This window comes from Ambystoma mexicanum, chromosome 10, assembly GCF_040938575.1.
Source record: "Ambystoma mexicanum isolate Mex_15411 chromosome 10, UKY_AmexF1_1, whole genome shotgun sequence".
Taxonomy (NCBI): domain Eukaryota; kingdom Metazoa; phylum Chordata; class Amphibia; order Caudata; family Ambystomatidae; genus Ambystoma; species Ambystoma mexicanum.
This window is the reverse complement of record NC_090932.1, coordinates 15,960,705-15,983,942: the sequence shown is the minus strand read 5'-3', so window position 1 is coordinate 15,983,942 and position 23,238 is coordinate 15,960,705. Positions and strand designations below refer to the sequence as shown.

The 23,238-nt window shown below is 47.6% G+C and overlaps 1 protein-coding gene across 2 annotated transcripts in view; it reads right to left on the bottom strand.

Annotated features, from left to right (window-relative positions):
• LOC138491105 (probable cation-transporting ATPase 13A4) overlaps nucleotides 1-23,238 on the bottom strand; it is an 891,483-nt gene that overhangs the window by 750,214 nt on the left and 118,031 nt on the right. For both annotated transcript variants that reach the window (XM_069617424.1, XM_069617425.1), the window contains exon 6: nucleotides 19,072-19,141. In XM_069617424.1, the coding sequence (XP_069473525.1) occupies nucleotides 19,072-19,141 (70 nt within the window). The remainder of the gene's footprint in view (nucleotides 1-19,071; nucleotides 19,142-23,238) is intronic.

Genomic DNA, 23,238 nt, shown 5'->3' with positions numbered 1-23,238 from the left:
GCCCCTTAACTTGCATTTAATCTTTTTTCTTTAGCAGCATTAAAGAACATTAATATAGTTCTGCCAATTCCATCTTCTGTGCGGTTGTCCTGATATCTGCTTCCTTCTTGCCCCATGCACACTCACTTTTTGAACCAGTTCCTCCACCTCTGTGATTGTTGCCTCCTCTTCAGGATGAGTACCCCTCTCACGCTCCAGGTTTCCATGATTTTATCATTCCAGGGCTTTTTTTGTAAGTTCTCTTACATTCATATACTGGAGTTGGCGCTCTTGACAGTGGCTTAATGGGACCACTGGGTCTCTCTTAGATGACGCCACTCAAGGGGTTGTTGTACATTGCTGCGCAGCATGCAGTCACCCCTCTAGAGGAAAGGCCCCTGTGCAGTCAATCCACTAGAGGAAAGGACCCTGTGCACCACACAGCTGTGTTTCCTCTTTTTATTGGGTATCATTGGGAAGGAAGCAGGAAGTGATGCCAGTGCTTGGACCGGTGTGGGAGCAGTGTCTGAGTCCCCTTGAGAAGTGCGGTGCTTGGCGTAGGGTTCATCCTCCTGGAGAATGTTCACACCTTGCTTGTGATTCATAATGGCGGTTGGTTTTGGAGTTTCTAGTGGACTTGGTGGCCACTGTCAGAACTTCCATCCCTCTCCTGAGCTTCTTCAGGGTCAGGATATTCTTTTACCACCTGAAAGGGAATCCTACACAGAGAATGTCTTCACCTCTTGGAGGCCTCTGCGGGGTACGCTGTACGCAAGGTCGCCACACCGTCCATGGTAGAGTTTGATGCAGTCATTAATAAATCTGTGGTTAAGGACATACACCAAGGTCCCTTTTCCCAAGCAAGAGTAGTCTAAGCAAGTGGGATCTCTTATTGGCGAAAAGAGGTTTCCATCGACCTACAAGAAAGTCCCAGAAAAAAGGAACTACTCAGAACACGTGGGGGGATGGGTGTAGTGCTTCCCTTCAAAGCCGGCCAGCCCCAGGGAACAGATGATAACCGCCACCATCTTGATCGATGGCCTACAGGCGCTCGGTGAATACTCTGGCGGTGACGAGAGACAGAGATCCACCGAGAGAGGTAAGGGATAAGTAGATCTGGGCTCTTCCTTTCTGGGCACCCAAAATGGGTCCAATGCACAATGGAGGGTCCCTTAGGTATTCAAGAGACTTTCGAACAACCCATTTTCAATTCATCTTTCACGTGTCACCTCATCCCCAGGGAATGTGACCCCCTGTTGGTTTCTTCGCAGGATCTTTTTTTATGGAATAAACAGGACTCCCCCAAATCTACCACTATCTCCATCACCGATCCTAAGGAACCAGTCTCCTTTCCTAGATATTGCAATGTGAACAGCAAAGAGAGTGATAAGGGTGTCAAAGCACATTTTTGAAATGGAAGTGCCCTTGTTAAGATACTGGATTTAGCGGAGGAGGCATAGACTGCAGGAGAAGCTTTGGACCAAAAGGATGTGACTGGGGGGCACACCATGGCATGTGCTTCCTGAAGCATAACAATAATGCGATGTCCCACAAAAGGAGGAAGAGCACACTTTTAAAGCTCCAGACTGAGGTCCTGGCAGATTCGAAGGGTTCTTTGAACTTGTAGAACCTGATTTTGAGAAAGATCTTGGGTGGTCTGTCAACACTTTCACAGCCCTGGACGCAACACTGTCCTGCTTTCACATCCCTGGATGGAGCACTGTCCCGCTTTTACATCGCTGGACGGAGCACTGTCCCGCTTTTGCATCCCTGGACGGAGCACTGTCCTGCTTTTGCATCCCTGGACGGAGCATTGTCCCGCTTTTACATCCCTGGACGGAGCACTGTCCCGCTTTTGCATCCCTGGACGGAGCACTGTCCTGCTTTTGCATCCCTGGACAGAGCACAGTCCCACTTTCACATCCCTGCACGGAGCACTGTCCCACTTTTGCATCCCTGGACGGAGCACTGTCCCGCATTTACATCCCTGGACGGAGCACTATCCCGTTTTCACATCCCTGGACGGAGCACTGTCCCGCTTTCACATCCCTGGACGGAGCACTGTCCCGCTTTCACATCCCTGGACGAAGCACTGTCCCGCTTTCACATCACTTTATGGAGCACTGTCCTGCTTTCACATCCCTGGACGGAGCACTGTCCTGCTTTCACATCCCTGGACAGAGCACTGTCCCAGTTGAGCATGATGTTTTCTCTCGGGGTTCAATGTAGGGCCAGCTGAATTAGAGGATAATCTACCGGCTAAGATTCTTGGGCCACAGAAGGTTCCGCCCCACTAGAACGAGCCATGTTCTGTCAAATCCTCCAAAGTCCAGACCTAATTTCTTCCCTCAAAGGAGACAATTTTTCAGTTCTCATGGAATGGGGTTTAATGGCAGAGTTAATTTCTTCCAAGAAGGTTCTTTTTTGTTTCACCAAACATCATTCCCACTGCATGATCTGTCTAATAGACAACACAACCAATCAGTGAACAGTGGAGAAGAAGATTCCAGTCTCTTCTGGGCCTTGCCGTGGATTTGGGGGAATTTGACCATTGGTCCTGCATGAAGGTGAAGATGGAATTTCTGCAGCAGCACAGAACTTGGGGCCAGATTGGTTCTCCTGCCATCGAGTGGCCCCAAACACAGGAAGGTTCTTCGGTATCTTCAGGGCCCTTGCAGTCCATGCCAGGTGGACCTCTTTGTGTCGCATCTGCAAGTTGAAATTGTCGTGTTCTTCTTTTGGAGGCTGCACCCAGAGGCACATTCAGCTGGCCCTACATTGAACCCCGAGAGAAAACATCATGCTCAACTGGGACAGTGCTCTGTCCACGGATATGAAAGCGGGACAGTGCTCCGTCCAGGGATGTGAAAGCTGGATGGGACAGTACTCCGTCCAAACTTCCAGTGCTACACTGATGATACTCAATTCATTTTCACGCTGCCCTCGGCCACCTCCTCTCCCTCTCTCATCTCTGATTGCCTAACTGCCATTCAAGATTGGTGTGCTGCCAATGATCTCTGAATGTCAGCAAGACGGAGATCCTCCTTATCGGCACACCTTCACCTTCCTTTCCCCTTACTCTCAGGCCAGCCTCCCTTGGCCCGCCTCCTACCCCCACCTGCGAGGCTAAGAACCTCAGGGACATTTTTGACTCCACACTTTCCTTCTCCGCCCACATCTCTGAGCTCTCTAAAAAGTCAAATTACCTACTGCACCTCATCAGAGGTATTCTGCCTTTCCTCTCCTTCCCCCAGAATCTCATGGTATCCCAAGCTCTGGTTCTCTCTAGGCTGGACTATTGTAACAGCCTCTTTCTAAATCTACCTGCCTCTACTCTCCGCCCTCTGCAACTAATCCAGAACAGGACTGCGAGACTTGTCCTTGACCTCAAGCCCTAGGATCGTATCTATCCAGCTCTGAAATCTCTCCATTGGCTCCCAGTGGATGCAAGGATTACATTCAAAACCCTCTGCATTATCCACAAGGCTTTCTGGGGCCTGGGTCCAAAATACCTTCAGTTATCCCTCCGCAAATACCTCTCCTCTCGAGCTCTTCGCTCATCTACTTCTAACTCCATCAGGGTCAGTCATTTTTCTAAGAAATGAGCTGGGCGTAGATCTCTGTCTTCGGCTGGGGCCTCCCTCTGGAACAGCCTTCCTGCCACTCTAAAACTTGAGGAGAATCATCTCCGGTTCTGGAACTCCTCAAGACCTTCCTCTTTGCTTCCGCTTTCACTCTCCCTCTCCCCTGCTGAACTGCTCTGCTGGCACCGTGCACCTGGCCACCCTCTGTACCCTGGGCCCAGGTACCTGCTCATCCTACCACCCTCCTGCAGTGCCTCCTGGCCACCCCTTGCACTGGGGACTGTATCTGTACCCATACAGTTCCCCAGACCCCCATTTTCTTCTTTTTTTCTGCACTTATCAGACTTACCCAGGCTGCTGCCTTAAACACAGCACTTTCTGACTGCACTACCACTGTTTATGGCCTCTACTATTTATTTTTTATTTATTATTATTTATATGTTGTTCTCTGCTCCGCACTTTCCACTCTCCCCCTTCCATGCACTTTTCCCCTTTCAGTTTCCCATGCACTTGCACGTTCTCAATGTCACTGGGCCTAGTAAGATCGTTTTGTTCTCCCCTGTTCCCCTCCCTTGCCTTGTCGCGCTCTGAAACACTTGTGTACGAGTGCCAGGGCTTTAAGTGGGCCGGGGCCTGCTGGGGCTGGGCCCCGGCAGGCTCGGAAATTTCGTTTTGAGGTGGGGCCCTGCCAGGGCCCACTAATCTCCCCTGGCAGCCCCGGCCACTACACGAAAAGGCATTTTTTTCTACAGCCTGAAGCTCTCGCTCGTGAGCGAGAGCTTCAGGCTTCAGAAAAAAATGCCTTTTAGCCATAATGGTGGCGCCGCACCTGCAAGGCATCCCTTTAATCAAGTGATGCACGTGGGCTGGCGCCACAATTATGGAGAAAACGTGAGGCCGCTGGAAGCAGAGGCCTTGCTTTCTAAATACTGAAGCTCCCGCGGATTCGCAGGAGTTTCAGTCTTTAGGAAAAAGGCTTCTGCTTCCAGTGGCCTTCACCCTTTCAGCCTTAATGGTTACGCTGCCCCTCCCCAGCTGGCGAGGGGCAGCGTAACCATTAAGGCTTAATAGGCGAGGCGCTGTCCCCTGCCAGGCAAGCCTATAGAATAGAAATGCAGAGATCAGCACCCTCTCCCCCAAAGGGGAGAGGGTGCTAATCTCTACAAAAGGCTGCCTGGCAGGGGTGCCAGTAGCCCATTGAGCTGGGGCTCGTCAAGGGGGCGTGGCCTAACGGGCCATGAAGACCCTCGTTGTTAGGCCACGCCCCCTCAATGAGCCCTGGCTCGATTTGTAGTGCCACTTAAGGCACTGACGGGCGCGATATAAATACATTCTCATATCATAAAGCCGTGTTAATCACATGGCTTTCAACTTGCAGATCTCGAAGCCTCTGAGATGTGCCATAGAATCTCGATTGCTCCAAGTAAATTACGACTGAAAATCAGGATTCTATTAATGACACAGAGACGAGCATTATCCCACCCATTCGTTTCCCTCTGCTTCTTAAGTATCCTTGTCTATCACAATTAGCCACAGAGGGTTTTTCTAATGCCAGGCTCGGTGGTGGCGACCTCTCTCTGCTGTGGCACTCAATGGTGTGTCTTGACCGACTTTCTGTTCTTCCCCCTGAGAGCTTCATCCAGTTGTGACTAATGACCGCTGAGTGATAGGCTCAGGAAGGGTTTATGGGACTGAAAGGAAGCAGACGGGGCAGACGGTGTAAGGACTGAGCCTTAGGGAAAAGGACTTCATCGGATTCCTATGTAAATATTTTTCGCTACTATTGCATGCAGAATACTCCCATCATACCATTGATAAAATCCCAACCGTCCGTCATCATTTACCTGGGACATTCGACATTGGTTCTGCCTTGGTTGCAGTGGGGTGCAGTCTGAGAAAAGAAGTCATGTGGTGCTTGTCCATCGAGTGAGGCTGGATTCCTCTATTCCAGCTGGAACTACACAGTTCCGAAAGGCTCAGTAAGTCAAATTGCACAGCAGCACTAGTGTTCAAGATCCCTTAGGCCAGGGTGGAGAGCTACACAAGTAAAGTGCTTTGATGCAAAATGTGTCATTGGGGTGCACAACTCAAAAGAAGAGTCCATGCTTGCTGCTGAAGTTGCTAGTCTTTACACCCGGCGTATATATGTTATGTCAGGAGCAGAGGGAAGTTGGAGTTTAGGAATGCCTATTAACATGGCATTAGCATAGTCCAGGTTTGAGTTGACCAGAGAGCCTCCAACAATTGGGACATCAACGGGGTCCAGGAATGGAAGAACCGACCAAAGCAGCCAAACAGAACAATCCACTGATTGAATGGTGGCACTGATTTGATGGTTACAGCCCAGAACAGATTGCCTTCACACCCAGGTTCCTAACCCTAGAGGCATAACAGGATGGTCAGCCAAACAGGTAGAGTGATGGAGGTACTGCCTTTGTTTTTTATAAAAGGTCTTTTGAGCCTAACAGTATCATTTCTGATTTGTGGGATTGATTCAGAGTCTTTTCAGGGTCATCCATTGTGCAATCTCATCTAGAGGTTCTATGTCATTTCATCACGATATTTTTTTTGCGTTTTTTTTTACCGCGAATATTTTAACAAAAAAAAAACCCATAGAATAGTTTTTACATCATTTTCTGGGTGGGTGTTCGCCCCAAACCCCCATTCCCTTTATTTGTTTATCGATTCCCAAACACCCATACCCCAGATATATCATTTAATAACCCCCCCTAAAAAATTGATGTTTTTTTTTGTTAAAAATTTCACAGGAAAAAACCCAGCGAAAAAACATCCCGCGATAGAAGGACATTGTACCATCCCATCAGTGCATTCAATGATATTTTCCAATGGAACTTTGGGGCCTTCAATTGGTAGGTATAGCTGAGTACCATCTGCATATGGGTGGAATGAGAGATTACATGTTTTGATGATTTTTATCAGGGGCTTTAAATAGATATTAAAAAGAATTGGGGGCAAAAAGGAGCCCTGTGTACATTGGTTCGGTGTAAGTGAGATTTCCTAGCTTGACAGTTTTCCGACGGTGCACCAAAGGAGGAACACAACCAGGTCCATGCTTTATTCGACACTCCTGACAACTTTGAGAGTCTACTCTGCAGGATATCCAAATGCACTGTGTCGAACGCTGTAGAGCAGTCCACCATATTCCATAACGTGAACGTTCTCTCACCCGTGCTCTTGAGCACATCATCCCACAGCGCAATCAAGGCTGCCTCAGTCCCATGCAATGGACACGGAACCCAGAATGATAGTGGTTCAGATTTGGTGTTTGTCTGCATGGGCCTATAGCTGATAGGTCACTACTTTCTGTAGCACCTTTTCTGGCCAAGGAAGAGCAGCCACTGGCTGATAATTATGCAATATTTAAGGTCGAGTGATGTTTTTTTTAGTAGTGGTCTTTTTTACTGCCTGAGGGACAATCCCCACTTTTAGAGCGAAATTGACAAACGCTGTGTTAAGATGTAGTCTGTTTATACTTCACATTTTCATTTGTATTGATAATGCACTCATCTGTTTCTTATCCTGTTCTCTGTAACTATGATGTCATAGCATTCCAGGTTGGAGTGTTAGTGTATGTATGAAATTCCATTGTGGTCAGTTGAGCTTTGCCTCTCAAGGTGAGGCCTGCTGCCGTGTACTTCTTAGCTAAAATAAATATACTTTTAATTCTGCAAGCCTGGCACGTTCTGATTTAACATTGGCAACGAGGATAACTGAAGCGGGCCCCGTGTGCGCGTTTGAAGGCTGATCTCACGGGCCCTGCGTGCGCGCCTGAAGGCTTATTTCCAGCTGATCTGTGTCAGCATCGTGTTCCTCCGGCCCCCTCCTCAGCAGCGGCAGCAGGTGGATCGCGGAGGGTGGCGGAGAGCATCTGATGAAGGATCCTCACACAAGGCAAGTCAGCGGGTTGTGCCTTGTTGTGGGAAGAGAGGTGAGAGAGCAAGAAACTGTGTGACTCCGCGTGCCCTGCCCCAAAAGCACAATGCTTTCACTGGCCGCGCGCGCGCGCACGCACGTGTCTTCCAGCTTTTTATACCCCGCTTTCTGAGGCTGACTGCCTGGGGGCACGTCACATTACGTGCTACAGCTCGGCAATGCAAATCATGCCTCCATTGTGACGTTGGTTGCCTGGCAACCAGTTTTCTGCCTTGAAAGCACAAAGGAACGTGGAATCTAGTGAAGCAAAGGTTACATTGTTGCAACAATCTTGAACAGCAGACAATCCACTTCAAGCACTGCTGCTCCAGCCTATTTCTGTCTCAGACAATCTGCTGGTGTTCCACATCATTCGATAAAGTTCTTCTTGAAGCCTTTATCTACCATGGCTACCTCTATTCCTCCACCACAATCATTTCTAAATGAACCTGGTCGCCCTTCCCTTAGATGGGATAAGTGGAAGGACATTTTTGAAAATTACCTGATAGCGATGGGGGACACAGATTTTCCCCTGCCAGAAAAAAAGCCCTCTTGATTCACAATTTGGGAATTGAAGGACGCAGAATCTTTGATGGTTTGACTGGCGATCAAGTACCTGAGGCTGGTGACATAGATGTGTATGCTTTGACCATCAAAAAATTGCAAGATCATTTTGAACCACGCAAGAATGTTAGCTTTGAAAGACATAAATTCTTTCAGAGGATGCAAGAAAAAAATGAGTCTGTTGAATCATACATTGCCTGCTTGAGGTCATTAAGTAATACGTGCGAGTTCGAACAACTGACGGACTCACTGATCAGGGATCAGCTACTTAGATGCACGAATAATCCCAGAATCCAGGAAAAACTACTTGCGAGGGACATGAAGTTAGAAGAAGCAATTGATCTGGCAAGGAGTATTGAGCAGACATCTCAATATGTGAAGGAGCTCAAAGTTGACAAACAAATTACCCCAGCCATGTCAGTCTGTGTTATCGATCAAAAGAAGAAGGGAAACTTCTCATCAGTAAAAAAAGGGAATTGGAGTTCGAGGGGCTCATGTTCCAGGTGTGGAAGTTTCAGACATGGTGTGAACTTTCCGTCTTGGCCCGCCAAATTCACCGATTGTTTGAAATGCAAGGGAAAGGGACACTTTGCCACTGTTTGTAGAGCAAGTTCAGTGAACCTTGTAGAACCCAGGATGGAAGTGAAATCCACTCATGAAGAAGAAGTTAGGATGAACTATAACATCCAAGAAGTATCAAACACTCAAGAACCAAACGCAAGGTTTATATTTGAAGTATTGGCCATACATGGTGATGAGAAAGGACCGACGGATACTTTCTGTGTGGATGGATACAATATTGTAATGAAAGTTGATACATGTTCTCCTTGGACCATAGTATCAAGGGATACTCTGGTGAATGTTTTGAAGAAGGATGAAGCCAAAATCAAACCCACTGATGTCAAAGCTTGCGGGTATGCAGAATCCGCCATTGATATCATGGGTGAAGTTCCAGTGAAAATATTTTACAAGGGAAGGGACTGTCAGGCCAGAATACTTGTTGCCAAGAGAGGGTCTTCTTTACTAGGATGGGAAGAGCAAAGAGCATTGGGAGTGAGAGTCCAGGCAAGTGCACCTAATCCTGTATCTATTGCAGAGATAGAAGACGTCTGGACAAAGAATTTTCCTGAAGTGTTTTCCGAGAAACTGGGAAGGCTAAGAAACTTTGAACATCACATAAGACTTAAACAAAATGCACAACCTGTCGTACATAGGGTAAGGCAAGTCCCGTTAAATATGAGAAGTCAACTCTGTGATGAACTACATGACTTGGTTACAAAAGGGGTGATTGAACCTGTAGCTGCAACAGAATGGCTATCACCCATTGTGCTTGTGGCTAAATCCAATGGGAATTTGAGGTTATGTGTCGATTTACGTAGCCTAAATCAGAACATCATCGTTGAGAGACATCCCCTTCCCAACATCTCTGAGACCCTCTCCACTTTGGGTGAGCCAAAGTTATTTTCCATCATTGATTTATCAGCAGCTTACCACCAAGTCCCACTATCGGAAGATGTGCAGCATCTCACCGCATTCATTATGCCTGAGGGAAGTATAAGAGAATGCCATTTGGTTTAGCTTCTGCTGCGTCCGTTTTTCAAAAGGTAATGGAGGAAGTGCTCAGAGGTTTAAAAAGAGTCACGGTATTCCAAGATGACATTCTGGTGTTTGCTGACAATAAATTGGAGCATGATAACACTCTTATGGCTGTTCTAACTAGGCTCAGAGAGACTGGCCTGACTGTTCAGAGGAGCAAATGTAAGATTGCTGTAAGGGAAGTAGATTACTTGGGCCATAAGATTTCTAGTGACGGTATTTCTCCCAAGAAGTCACTCGTGGACAGCATCAGCAATGCTCCCCAGCCTCAAGACAAGGATCAGTTACGGTCATTTATGGGGCTGGCGGAGTATTACCACAAGTTCGTTAATAATTTTGCCACCATCTCCACTCTCCTGAGAGAATTGTTGAAGAAGAATGTTAAGTTTGACTGGTCAAGTGAGTGTGAGGTGGCTTTTGGAAAGATCAAGGAAAGTATTGTTCAAGCACCCTCGCTTGGTGGGTTTGTAGCTGGAAGAAAGACAATTTTGGCGGTTGATGCAAGCAATCAAGGTCTGGGGGCAGCTTTATCTCAATATGACTCTGCCAAGGTGGAACACATCATTGCGTTCGCATCCAGACCACTGAGAGGTGCTGAAGTGAATTATTCAGTTATTGAAAGGGAAGCTCTGGCCGTGTCATGGGCTGTGGCTCATTTCAAGTTTTACTTGTGGGGTCAAACATTTGTAGTCAAAACGGACCACAAACCTCTAGTCCAATTGTTAGGAAGTGTCGAGTGGGCCAAAGGTTCACCCAGAATCTCAAGGTGGATGGTTGACCTGTTGGCTTATGATTTTAGGATTGTTTATATAGCAGGTAAAGATAACGTAGTGGCGGACTGCCTGTCTAGACTAGCAGTGGGGAACAAAGGTAATGAAGGAGACTGCTTAGAACAAAATGTACTTATCTCTGAACTTGAATATAATGCCATAAGTAAGGAAGAGTGGGAAACTGCCAATGGTGAAGATGTTATGTTAGAACAAGTTAAAAGCTGGACCAAAAGAGGGTGGCCCCAGAAATATGATATTGAGAAAGTTTTTGAGTCTATTATAACATTAAAGAGGAACTTAGCATATCAGAGGATGGTCTCAAGCTTAGAAAGGGTCTGAAAGTTATTCCCCCTGCCAGTATTAGATCTAGATTGGTGAACTTAGCTCATCAAGGGCATCTAGGAATAGGAGGCACAAAGAGACATATTAGAGAGTCCTTTTGGTGGCCAGGATTTGATGGAGAGGTTGAAAGGTGTGTTAAGAAGTGTAAAGATTGTGAGAAAAGTGACAAGAGCAAAATAGTAAGAGAAGCACCCATGAGACCAGTGAGTGTCCCTACCGAGCCTTGGAAGAAAGTTGCAGTAGACTTGATAGGTCCTCTGCAGGACCTGGGAGAAGACCTCAAATATTTGATTGTCATGGTAGACTACCAGTCTAAATGGATAGAGTGTAAGGCTATACAAGAAGCCACCACTTCTCAGATGATTATCTTCTTCGAAGAAGTATTCTACAGGGAGGGTTTTCCCACAGAATTGATTTCGGACAATGGCATCCAATTCTGTTCAGATAGGATGACAGAATTTTTTAGAAAATATGGCATCAAGCATTACAGAACGGCTCTCTATCAGCCCAGAGCTAATGGACTGGTAGAGAGAGCAAACAGGTTTGTAAAGGGAGGACTACAACTAGCCATGGCAGCAGGATTGAATTGGAAAAGAATTTTGAGGGAGATTATATGGGGTTACTGTACTACACCCCATACTGTTACTAGGATCTCTCCCTTTATGTCTCTTAAAGGGAGACAGCCAGGCACCCAACTCTGCCCAGGTTGGTTGAATCTGGACAAGAGCGTTAATGTTGATAGGAACAAAATTGTCACACTTATCAGAGAGGCCCAAGACGAGTATAAAGTCAGATTTGATCTAGAAAAGAAGTGTAAGAGTGTTGATTGGAAGGAAGGTGATATGGTATATGTGAAGAATCCTAGACGGTCACCCAAGTGTATTGAAAGCAAGTTCCTTGGACCCAAAAGAATTACCACTGTAAGAGGCAATGTAGTGATTCTGGAAGGAGGGGAGTGCTGGTCCATGTCCAGACTTGTGAGATGCAACAGTAATGGAGAGGCTGAGGAATGTGAGGATGAAGACAGTGATAGTGGCTTGGGTTATGACCCAAGGAAGAGTGGGACTTTATCAGAACACAGTAATGTGGTTAATAGAAACAATGCAGAACGTATTAGGAGCAAACCTCTGTGGCTGAGGGATTACTATGTTGAGTAATATTTATTTTGTTTGTTTTTGTAAGGGAAGAGATGTGTTAAGATGTAGTCTGTTTATACTTCACATTTTCATTTGTATTGATAATGCACTCATCTGTTTCTTATCCTGTTCTCTGTAACTATGATGTCATTGCATTCCAGGTTGGAGTGTTATTGTATGTATGAAATTCCATTGTGGTCAGTTGAGCTTTGCCTCTCAAGGTGAGGCCTGCTGCCGCGTACTTCTTAGCTAAAATAAATATACTTCTAATTCTGCAAGCCTGGCACGTTCTGATTTAACACGCTGTTATGACATCTTTTATCAGCTTGGCATTAGCCTTCATGGCATAACCCGAGAACCCAACCAACGCGTGTACAGTGGGTTTGAGATTGTGCAGATGCTTCAGAATAGTATTAGACTCAATGTCAATAAATTCTAAAGGGGCAGCTATTGGTCCTGATTCTTCCGTTTTCTCAATCAATTTAGAGGCTTTCTGAGCAATATCTTGTTCAATGACTTCTATTTTTTGTTTAAAACAGAGATTAAAGCCACTAGCCTCTGTCTCAGAGGGAACCAAGTTAGAAGACATACTCGGAGGGTGATATGATTATTCAACGTTAGAATAATAACATCAAGAGGCCTGTTTAAGGACATACCATGTTATTCTGTACAAAAGAAGCTTTACCTGTAAACATGGCTTTCTTGCAGACAAATCTGCAGACTCTTTAATTGGGGCATCTCTATGGTTTCTCAATTTCTTCTCCTTTTATATATAATTTGTATTTTTTTTTATCAGGAGTGAACTAGGCATTGGGACTTTTATTTAGATGTTTAAGTTTTCTTGGCGCAACAGTGTTGCACATTTTATTTCTAAAACCAGTGGCAAAGAACTCCTCATCCTGGAAGCAGTCCGTTTTGGTGATCAGGGCCATAGTCAACCTTATTTCCTAATATTTTATTCAGATCTCTTCAGGAACACGGTCAAAGGTCCGTAAATGGCACTTTTTCCTTGCACAGCTGTGCCATCATGGCAATGTCCAGGGCACATATTCTTATTACATGATCATACCATGATACCGGTATGGTATCAAGCATGACGAACTTAGGTCCCTCACTGCCAAGATATCGATGCAATGTCCCATCTTATGTGAAGGGGATGTCATCAAAAGTGTAAGATCATGACTCAGGAAACCTTTCAATAGCTTAGAAGCCGTTATAATATTCTGTGCTTCTAAACAAATATTAAAGTCACCTGCTATAAGCAGACGGGAATGTTTTAATGCCTTTGTCAAAAGCAAGTTATTTAAATGATCTGTTCCAGAAAACCATTTGCCGGTCCTGGAGTTCGACAACATAGCACCATTTTGAAGGCTAAGTTGTGTGAAAGAGCAATGTTTGTGAGTCCAATCTGGGAACCCTTGTCCCAGATGAGTTGTTCAAAATCAGAAATAGTCCAACAGGATTCATGTATAGTGGCAACTCCCCCTCATTTTTGGAAGCCCTGATTCAACCATTTAAAGTGGCACACGATTGTCAAACTTTGAAAGAGAGAGGCCTGTGAACCAGGTTTCTGTAATGTATTGAAACATCTAGATTTCGATCCTCATTTAGGTGTAAAGAGCCAGAACTTTGGATACCGCCGACCTAGCGTTAATCAGGACCATAAGCACGTGGTGTTGCTTATCATCCCCAATTATTGCTAATAAAGCTCATACTGACTGATCTGTTGTGATAGGCATCTTCTCTATCTATCATTAGTTGTCTGCGGATTGATGGTTCTCCTCTGTTCTCCTGCATCTCTTCTGGTTTTGTGTGGTTAGTTGTCAGCTGCTTGCGCAACTCCACCATCATCGACTTGCGTCCTGTCATGTTTGGTCGTTTCTGACTGCTCGTCACCTTGTTGCTGCTCTTGTACATTCCTTGTTCCTACACCACTCTTTATGCTTCTTTGATGGACTGACACTCTGGCCATGTTGCATCCTTGCCTCCTTCATTGGTGATTGTGTCCTGGTTGCTTTCAGTCACCACTAAATGACTGCTGCACTTTGAGGAAGTGCTCTTGCCTTTTGGGCATTTGTACTTTTAGGAGATCCCCAGCATTGATAATTCTAGGAGTGATTGCATTCCTGTTGTCGAATAGCTCCCTCAGATGTCACTATTCTGGATTTTCATGATGGCTAGATCTTGGATCTCGCCTCTGGGTTTTGCCCATGCTGGATATAGCTTGGTGTTGGACTTTGGTCCTCCCGGCATCTGAAATTGAGTGATTCCTGTGTTGGATAGCTCCCTCGCATGTCGCTGAATTCTGGATACCTTATTCTGGATTTTCGTGATGGCTAGCTCTTGGATCTCGCCTCTGGGTTTTGCCCATGCTGGATATAGCTTGGTGTTGGCCTTTTGTCCTCCCGGCATCTGAAATTGAGTGATTCCTGTGTTGGATAGCTCCCTCACATGTCGCTGAATTCTGGATACCCTATTCTGGATTTTCGTGATGGCTAGCTCTTGGATCTCGCCTCTGGGTTTTGAGAATGCTGGATATAGCTTGGTGTTGGCCTTTTGTCCTCCCAGCATCTGAAATTTCTGTGTTGGATAGCTCCCTCGCACGTCGCTGAATTCTGGATACCTTATTCTGGATTTTCGTGATGGCTAGCTCTTGGGTCTTGCCTCTGGGTTTTGTCCATACTGGATATAGCTTGGTGTTAGCCTTTTGTCCTCCCGTCATCTGAAATGGAGTGATTCCTGTGTTTGAATCGATCATGACCATGTGGGACAAAATTGTTCTCTGAACTACTTCAGACTGTGAGGCTGGCTCTGCTTGTTGTATCGCTTTCTTCCTTGAGACAGACATGACAGCATTATCCAAGACCATCTTTCTAGCACATCCCTCCCTTCTGAATACTTTGGTATTTCGGTCGCTTCTGTGGTAATTCCTGGCAAGCATTCAGCCTTGATCCATTCAAATGCATAGTCTACCAGCACCAATGCTTACTGATGTTCCTCAAGCATGTTGTCCCTTAGGTCGATGAAATTGATGCTTATCTTGTGCCATGGCTCCACTGTCCTTTTGATGGACATCATGGACGGTGTCCAAGTCATGAGGAATGTGTCGCCTTCCCTGCAGGCAAACATGACTCCATGTACTTTTCCACATCAGTGTCCATTCGTGGCTCCAGTAATGCTCTCTTGACCTGCGTTTGGAGAGTTTGTTACTTAAGTGGCATTCATGAGCTAGACAGAGGAGCTTGTGGTGAGTGTGAATGGTAAAGTAAGCGATTCATTCCTGGCAGCAGCTCATCTGATTCAGTGATCTTTGCTTGCACTTTGCTGTTTAAGCGTCCCACTCGTTTCAGAGAATTTTGCAATTTGTTGGAGAAGGTCGCCTTCCCTTGCGTGCTTCACCCATTGTCTCATCGTGATGTTCTGTTCTGTGTTCTCTTCTGCATCCAACATTGATTACACCACACAGGCGTTGGCGTCCCAATCATTGTTAGGACTGTGTGGTATCGCAAGTCTAGACTGGCAGTCAGCCCGTGAGTTCAGCCAACCTGGAACATATGGAATCCTTAGGTTGAACTCTTGAAGTTTCCTCTCTCGACGGGCGAGTCATGAAGGGATTCTGCTTGTTGCACCTGGAGTTAGAATGTGGATGTGGGGCTTGTGATCCCTGCGAAGTGCGACTGATCTTCTCCATAAATAATTCCTGCAATGCCTCGGTTCCCATGGACATGCCAGCACCTCCTTTTCAATCACAGAGTAGATCTTCTCTGTATCACTTAGTGCCCTGGAGGCAAACGCGACTCCTGTCCCATTTTGCATCATGGTGGCACCCAGTCCATATGCACGTCTGTGGTAGATATCTTGTGCTTGACTGGCATGAACGGAGGTAGTGTGAGCACTTTGAGTGTGTCAGCTTCGATGGTGTCGAAGGCTGGTTTGCATGCTGGAGAACATTCCTATGGCGAATCTTTCTTAAGAAGTGCTCTGACTGGCCAGATTTTTGCTAGGAATGCCTCTGTGAACTTTGCATAATACTCAGAGCGGCCCATGGCCCATGAGTGACTCTAGTTGTTCTTTTGGGGTAGAGTCAGGTGCCTTCCTGATGCCTTCGACCAAGGATACTTTTGGTCGAATTCTTGCAACAGAAATGGTGTATCCCAAATACTCCACTTGGGCTTCCCGAACATCCACAATTCTCTTCTCGGTGTCAGGCCGTTTTACGCAAGCATCTGTAGGACAGTGGACTGGATGGAGCAATGCACCTCTACATCACCACCATAGACTAGAACCTCATCTTGGATGAACACAACATGCGGTATGTTTCTGAGTATGTTTGGAACACTGCTGCTGCAGAAGAAAATCCAAAGGTCATCTTGGCATAGTCCTCATGGGGGCCTACATGATGGTACGTGTCCTTGAGATCATGTTTGATTAATATCGTGGCCTTTTGCAGAAGCAAGAGTAGCCTTGTAATGGTCGGCAGTGGGTAAGATGATTTCTTGATGAGGACCACGGAGCTCAGCCCCTCTGGCTTCCACTGGCTCGATGACGCCTTGTTCGAGGAGTTCATATAGACGTAGTCAGGGGAGTTGGGTGCACTTTGAGCTTGACAGGCATGGCGCCAGTGCGCAGTATGATCTTGTGTACGTACTGCTTAAATGTACCAAAGGATTCAGAGTATGTTCTTGTGGTGGTCAATAACGCTCATAACTGACCAGCTCTGCACTGTGCGGAGTGTGGGTGGAGCTTGATCTCAAGACGCCTTTGGTCGTCCCACCGCAGGACAGCAGGCCCTTTCTCTGAGACATACAGGTTGATTACGGCTGTTTATTCCTTGAATGCACAGTGCCCCCTGCCTGTAGGCCACCAGGTCTGTTTTCTGGCTTCGGTAGGTACCTGGGTTAATGTCTGGAGCATGGAGACATCCTATGCACTGAGGAAAAAGGTGAACATATTTCTCCTTTGGGAAGATGGTATAACCAGATTATGAATCTGCCAGCACTGGGTGTATCCTCCTCTTCATCACATCATTCGTGCATAACACCAATTGCTCACATCGTTTGTGAGGTGTGTCATCATCGGAGAAGTCTTGTGCCGCTGCTGCTGGGTGCTTTCTCCTGGAGTTGCTCACAGCCACAACATGTCCAAATGGTGCCAACTCTTCTGAACCTGCATTCTAGTCTTGCCAGTGCCTCTTCAATGCCCTATCTTACTCTGATGCAGCTGGACTCTTTTGCTACATCTGCCATTTACAAATAGTCTTTGGCCTTCTTTGCCAAGAGCATTTCTTAATAAGGCAGATTTTCCTTCCGGGGTGAACTCTATGCTGTCCATCGCTTGCAGATAAGTTTGGAATTGAGACTTCCATGGGGCCCAGGGGGTGGGGGGCTCACCTGGGCTTTGCAGAAGCTTCTTGCAGGTCGATGTGTCCTCAATTTATTTTTCTTTCTTTCTTTAGTGGGGTGATTGCTTCCAGTCCACATGCCTGGAATGTTCCTCGGGTGTCGGCCTTGAGAGACAGACTGATGAAGGTCTCCTGATCCCCCCTTCTTCTCCACATGTAAAACGTGTCATGTATGTGCACCACTCAAGTGAAGACTCCACGTTTGATGTTGCAGTTGTTAGTCTTTATTTTATTTAATAGGTAAGGGTGCCGACACTCAGTGTATAGGTTATGTTACCTTATTTGGCATTTATATAGCGCTCTATATATCATTGGTATGACCTCAAAGCGCTGGTCGGTTGAACGCCCTCAGGGACCGCAGTCCACGCCCCTCGTAGGGTGCGTGGGTGCACCAATTATGTGTGCAGCTGATGTAACTGCCTGATGGTATTTCGGTCGCTTCTGTGGTCATTTCTGAAACGTGGTGATGTGGGTGTATGGTGTGCGGCAGTGTGTTACCCGACACATGTAGTTATGTGTGTGGTGGTAGCGCATCCTCATTCTCGAGGGCATTCTGTTATTTGTTGTCCTGTCTTCCCCTTGCTAGCAGACGTCCTGCCAGGGTTGAGGCAGAGTGCACTCTGGGGCATGTAGTTTGATGAGGAGGACTCTACGGAATCATACAGTACACATTGTGGGGCATGTTGGGGAGTGGGAGGGGGCTCCGTCCTGGGTAAAGCAGTAGTCATTTTGGATTATTGGTCGCCTAGAGGCATCAAGGAATTCATTGCTGCACACTGCAGTCTGCATTTCTGTACCGAGTCAGTTTTTAACACCGTTTTGTGTCATGTAAAGGGCACCTAGCGGGTGAGACTGCATGGCATGATGCCCTATTGGGGCATCTGTGCTGAGGGAGGCAGGTGGTTTATCAGAGCAGTAGTCCTGAGGCATGTTTTATTGAGTTTAGAAAAGTGCTTTCTGGGACATTTAGTCCTGTGTGGACATTGCCGCTGAATGAGGCAGCTCTGCTCAGTAAGGCAGGGTATTCGGTGACATGTGGTCTAATGTGGCAACTTCTGCACCAAGCGGGCAAAGTGCACTGTGGGATAGACAGTCCGGGTGGGCAACTTGGGCAGAGTAAGGTAAGTGCATATGGGGCAAATAGTTTATCAGGGTGCAGGCCTTCCTCCAGACTGTTGTCTTATGATATCTTGACACCTGTTTGAGTGAGGCAGGGTGCATTCTGGGCCATGTGTTACCGGGCAATGAAGAGTGCATTGTGGGACATAAAGTCTTGTTGGGCCTCTTTCCTGTATGCTGAGAAAAGAAGAAGTGAAGATGGCATTGTTTGGGCAGAAATGCCACAGATTCACAGCTGCCACTTTTCACCTTATTTAGGGCACACTTTTTCCAACCACTTTTAGATTAATTTAGTTTGTTTTCCATTAGTATTCCATGGTCTTCCCTTTTCCTGCTAGAGTTATAATGTTGCTTGCAGTGGTTATGACATGTAAATAATCACCCTTAACCTCCTTGTGACAAAAGCTGCTGTACTTTTCTCAAGAGCTTTTGTTATGTTTTGTTATTTTGCATGTGTATAGCGCCTTGTTGATGTCAAAGCGCTGTGGGTTGAACGCCCTTGGAGAGCCTAGTCCAGGTGAGTGGAGAGAGTAGAGTAGTATATAGTGCTTGGGTGCACTCAATAAACCAATGACTTAAATGCACAGATACCTTGTATTGCCTCCTTTTAAACTATTTTTCAGAAACAAACAGCAGTCGTAACCTACCTCCTTAAACAGAAGCTTCCAGATGGGGGTAATGTCCACTTCAATGGTGTTTGGTCCACATATCTGTTTCCTGCAATAGATTATTAAGTGGGAATTAATATCCAGGCCTTTCAGTCTTTGCCAGAGCATTCAGTGTGTAGTAACGATGCACGTGCCAAGGGTATTAGCATTAAGCCCCCAGGGATGGGAACTACTTATAGATCATTCCTGTAGAACTCTACACACATTTCATATGGAAAGGAGCCTATGAAACCGGAGCTCTTCAGGCACTTTGGACTCCAACTCCCATGCTCCCTCGTAATTCACAATGCAGGCTAGAGCTGATGGGAGTTGTAGTGGGCTGGTCCCATTGGCTTAATGTAAGGATTATCCCTCTGAAGCTCCTGGAAGGGATTTAGTTGAAGGTTTGGTAAGAGCCCAAGACAAGCATAACTCTATACATGAGGGTGGCTGTTTCTACAACATGAAAGTATTAGCAGTCCAATATACTCATAACTGTAGAAAAAGGCACGCTGGGGGTCCAAAGTCACTCTATGAAGAGGTGTGGGGAGGGTCAGACGTCCAGCGCCTCACCTAAAGGCAGTCCTAGAACTCCATGTCTAATCATTTGGAAAATATCTGCTTTTTGGAAGAAAATATAAAACAAGTGGAAAGTGAACATTTAGGGAGGCAGGTGGATGGGTTTCACTGCAAACTGTATTCACGTATGAAGACAAGGAGACCCCATATGCCTCGGGGGCTGATGAATCCGTCAGAAGCAGCCGGACCGCTAAGGTGTCTGTAATGTATTGCCCCTTTAATTGGGGGCGTGTTAGCCATGTCAGGAAACGAGGCATGGCCTCCTCATGGCCTCGACATCCATGTTAATAAAAAGGGGCCATGCAGGCATTGTGAAGACCCTGTGAAACCAGCCCTACTGTGAGAAGCCCACACAGACCAAGAAGAAGAGTCCTAACCACGAGTACACACTCAGCCCGAGAAGATGGAGTAATGAGGCTCAAGCCTTGGTATCCAAAAATCACCGCTGATGGATAAACATCTATCAGCAAGAAGAAGAGGAAGCAAGAGCACTGCGGTGGAGACCCAGAAGCGGCAACTCCTGTCTCCTGTCGGCATTGGCGTCACTGCCGTGTGATCACATCCTTTGTCCCAGCCTTGGCCTGTGTGCCCACAGTGCCGAGGCCGAGCTGGTGATCCGGCTGACAGAGGGTGCTCGTTCTGATCCGAGATACTGCACGCTCGCAGCTGTTCCAGGTGATCCTGCAAACAGTGCCCCGCCACGGTGCCCCAAAGCGGGACACTACACTGGCGACGAGGTGGTCGGGCCCCCGTGCCTGTGTGGGTGCGGGCTGCCGTAGGCTGCTCTGGTCCTTTGCGGTGTGGTGGCCGCAGCCGCGACAGTGCCCGCGGTGGTGAAAGGGTGGAGCGCTACGCTCCCCGGCAAGGAGGAGGAGCAAGGAAGGGCCTTGTCTTCACACACCTGGCCCATCATCGAGGTGAGGTGGGGCTCTATGGGTCCGTGGGTTGGTGAGCAGAGCCGGCATCACAACAAAAATATACGTTTGCGCACCCTAATACGAGGAGGAGCCGCATGCCCTCGCGCCGCTGTGCCAGCGGGAAGGAGAGGGCGCCTGGGGGAGTTCAAGAATCACAGTCTCTGGAGTGCTGGGCCAGGAACAACGAGTGGGGGTGGTGTTCAACCCCAAAAGGCTCCTGCCACCCGAGTGGTTGCGTGAGCTGCTGACAGTCCTGAGGGGAGGAGCAGGGGCACGGAAAGGCCAGCAGCCCTTCGTAGTAGAAAGGAAATCATACGGAGCTGAGGGCATCCAGCTCCCCATTGTTACACATGCTGCCAAAGACATGGGAGGGCTAGCGTCTTGTAGTATCCCTCGTTAAGGGACTGCACTGCACCTATCTGCTGGGGAACGTCTGAAAGAAGTGGTGACGGGTGGAGGGTGGAACCAGGTAACCCAGAAGGGTAGCGGCTCCGCAAGGAGTGCTTGTGCGCTCTTTCTGGTCAGCTAACTAAACTATGCCATGCTGCCTGGCTGTGGTGAGGACGTTCTGTGCCATGTCGAGGCGCCAGCATGGGCGATGAGGAAAATGATGCCCATGGGCAGCTGACGGCCCTGCATATCTTCGATGTGGCGGGAGCACCTTTCAGTTTGGGACCTTGTTGGATGGCGTGAGTGGAGAACCTTGAGCTTTACTTTGAGGCGGTGGAAATAACAGACAGGGCAAAACGACCAACCCTCCTGTATTCAGCTGTTCCAGCTGTGCAGAGACGTTTCAAGACTTTGCAGCGTAGAGATCCAACATATGCTGCAGCCATTGCTGTGCTAAATTAGTACTTTATGCCCATGATTAATCGTGACTATGAACGATTCAGGATGTGGTGCACGAGGCAGGAGGAAGGAGAAAGCCTGGATGCGTTTCATGGCAAGCTTTGCAACAGCGCACTGTTGTGCGCTCTGGGCAACTTCGAGGAGGACGAGGTCAGAGCCCAGATAATAGATGGCTGTACTACTAAGCTCCGCAAGAAGGTTCTTAAGGAGCCAGGGCTAAGTCTGGACCAAATTCTAGAACTGGGCCGCGCACAGGAGCTGGCAGAAGTGCGTGCGTCAGTCATGGACAGCTCGAGGCAGTACATCGAGCTGGAGGAGCCCATACAATGGATGAAGTTGGAGGAGGTGTGCACTGTGGGCAAATGGCAGGGAAGCAAACCAGCTAGAAGAGGGGAGTAGCCACAGAAAGAGACAGGAACCGTGTGTCCTCAGTGTGGATGGGATTTTCCACACGCAAATGAGTGCCCAGCCAAAGGACACACGTGCGGGAGGTGTGGAAAAGAGGATCACTTCGCACGAGTATGCCTAGCCCCGGCGTCAGCCAGCACAGTGAGGCTAGCATTCAAAGAGGAAGGGAGGCAAACTACGGAGAGGATACCGCCTAGAGCCACAGTGGCCCACGTGGCAGAAGACCAGCGGAGTCAGTATGCGTACTAGGTGGATGATGAGGGAGAGGGTGTGTTCCTTCTGTCCTGTGGCAGCACAGGTGGCCAGAGGCGGCCACGATGAAGGGCGGACGACCGCAATACGGCTTCCCAGGCTGGACAGTTTGATCCAGGAATTTAGAGCGTGGCCGTCAGATTTGAAGCGGGCGGTCGGCCCGGTAAGCACTCATGTTTGCGGTGCCAAAGTTTGCTAGGTTTGAGCAAGGGTAGTAAAGGTGCGTGGACTGGAATGCACCAAAGTTATAGGCTCGTTTATAGGGCCACTGTTATTTGTTTGTTTGATTTTGTGATAATAAAGGGGGAGTGTAATGTATTGCCCCTTTAATTGGGGGCATGCTGGCCATGGCAGGAAACGGGTAATGGGCTTCTCATCTATGTTAATAAAAGGGGCCACTGCAGGCACGTGAGTGACTGCAGTGGAGACCCAGTAAACGGTAACTCCTGTCTCCTGTCATCATTGGCTTGACTGTTTGCTGTGTGATCACAGCCTTGGTCCCAGCCTCGGCCTGTGTGCCCACAGTGCAGAGGCCGAGGTGTGCTTAGTGCCACCCCAGGATTCAATGCTTTTCACCACTGACGGCCATTACTGCACTGCTCGCAATGATGCCTTAAAGGTGTCGAATGCATGATGGAGTTCGCTGCGCGTGTATACGTACACCGCGGAGATCAGCAACAGTGGGCGCTGTGACAAGCATGGCAACTCAGCACGTATACGCACAAAGTGGAGATCAGCAATGGTGGATGTCGTGGCACGCATGGCAGCTGTGCGCGTATACGCACACAGTGGAGATCAGCAATGGTGGATGTCGTGGCACGCATGGCAGCTGTGTGCGTATACGTACACATTGGAGATCAGCAATCGTAGATGCTGTGACAAGCATGGCAGCTGTGCACGTATACGTACACATTGGAGATCAGCAATAGTGCATGTCGTGGCACGCATGGTAGCTGTGCGCGTATATGCACATAGTGGAGATCATCATGGTGGATGTCGTGGCATGCATGGCAGCTGTGCACGTATACATACACAGCGGAGATCAGCAATGGTAGATGCTGTGACAAGCATGGCAGCTGTGCATTTATATACACACAGCGGAGATCAGCAATGGTAGATGCTGTGACAAACATGGCAGATGTGCACGTATACGTACACAGCG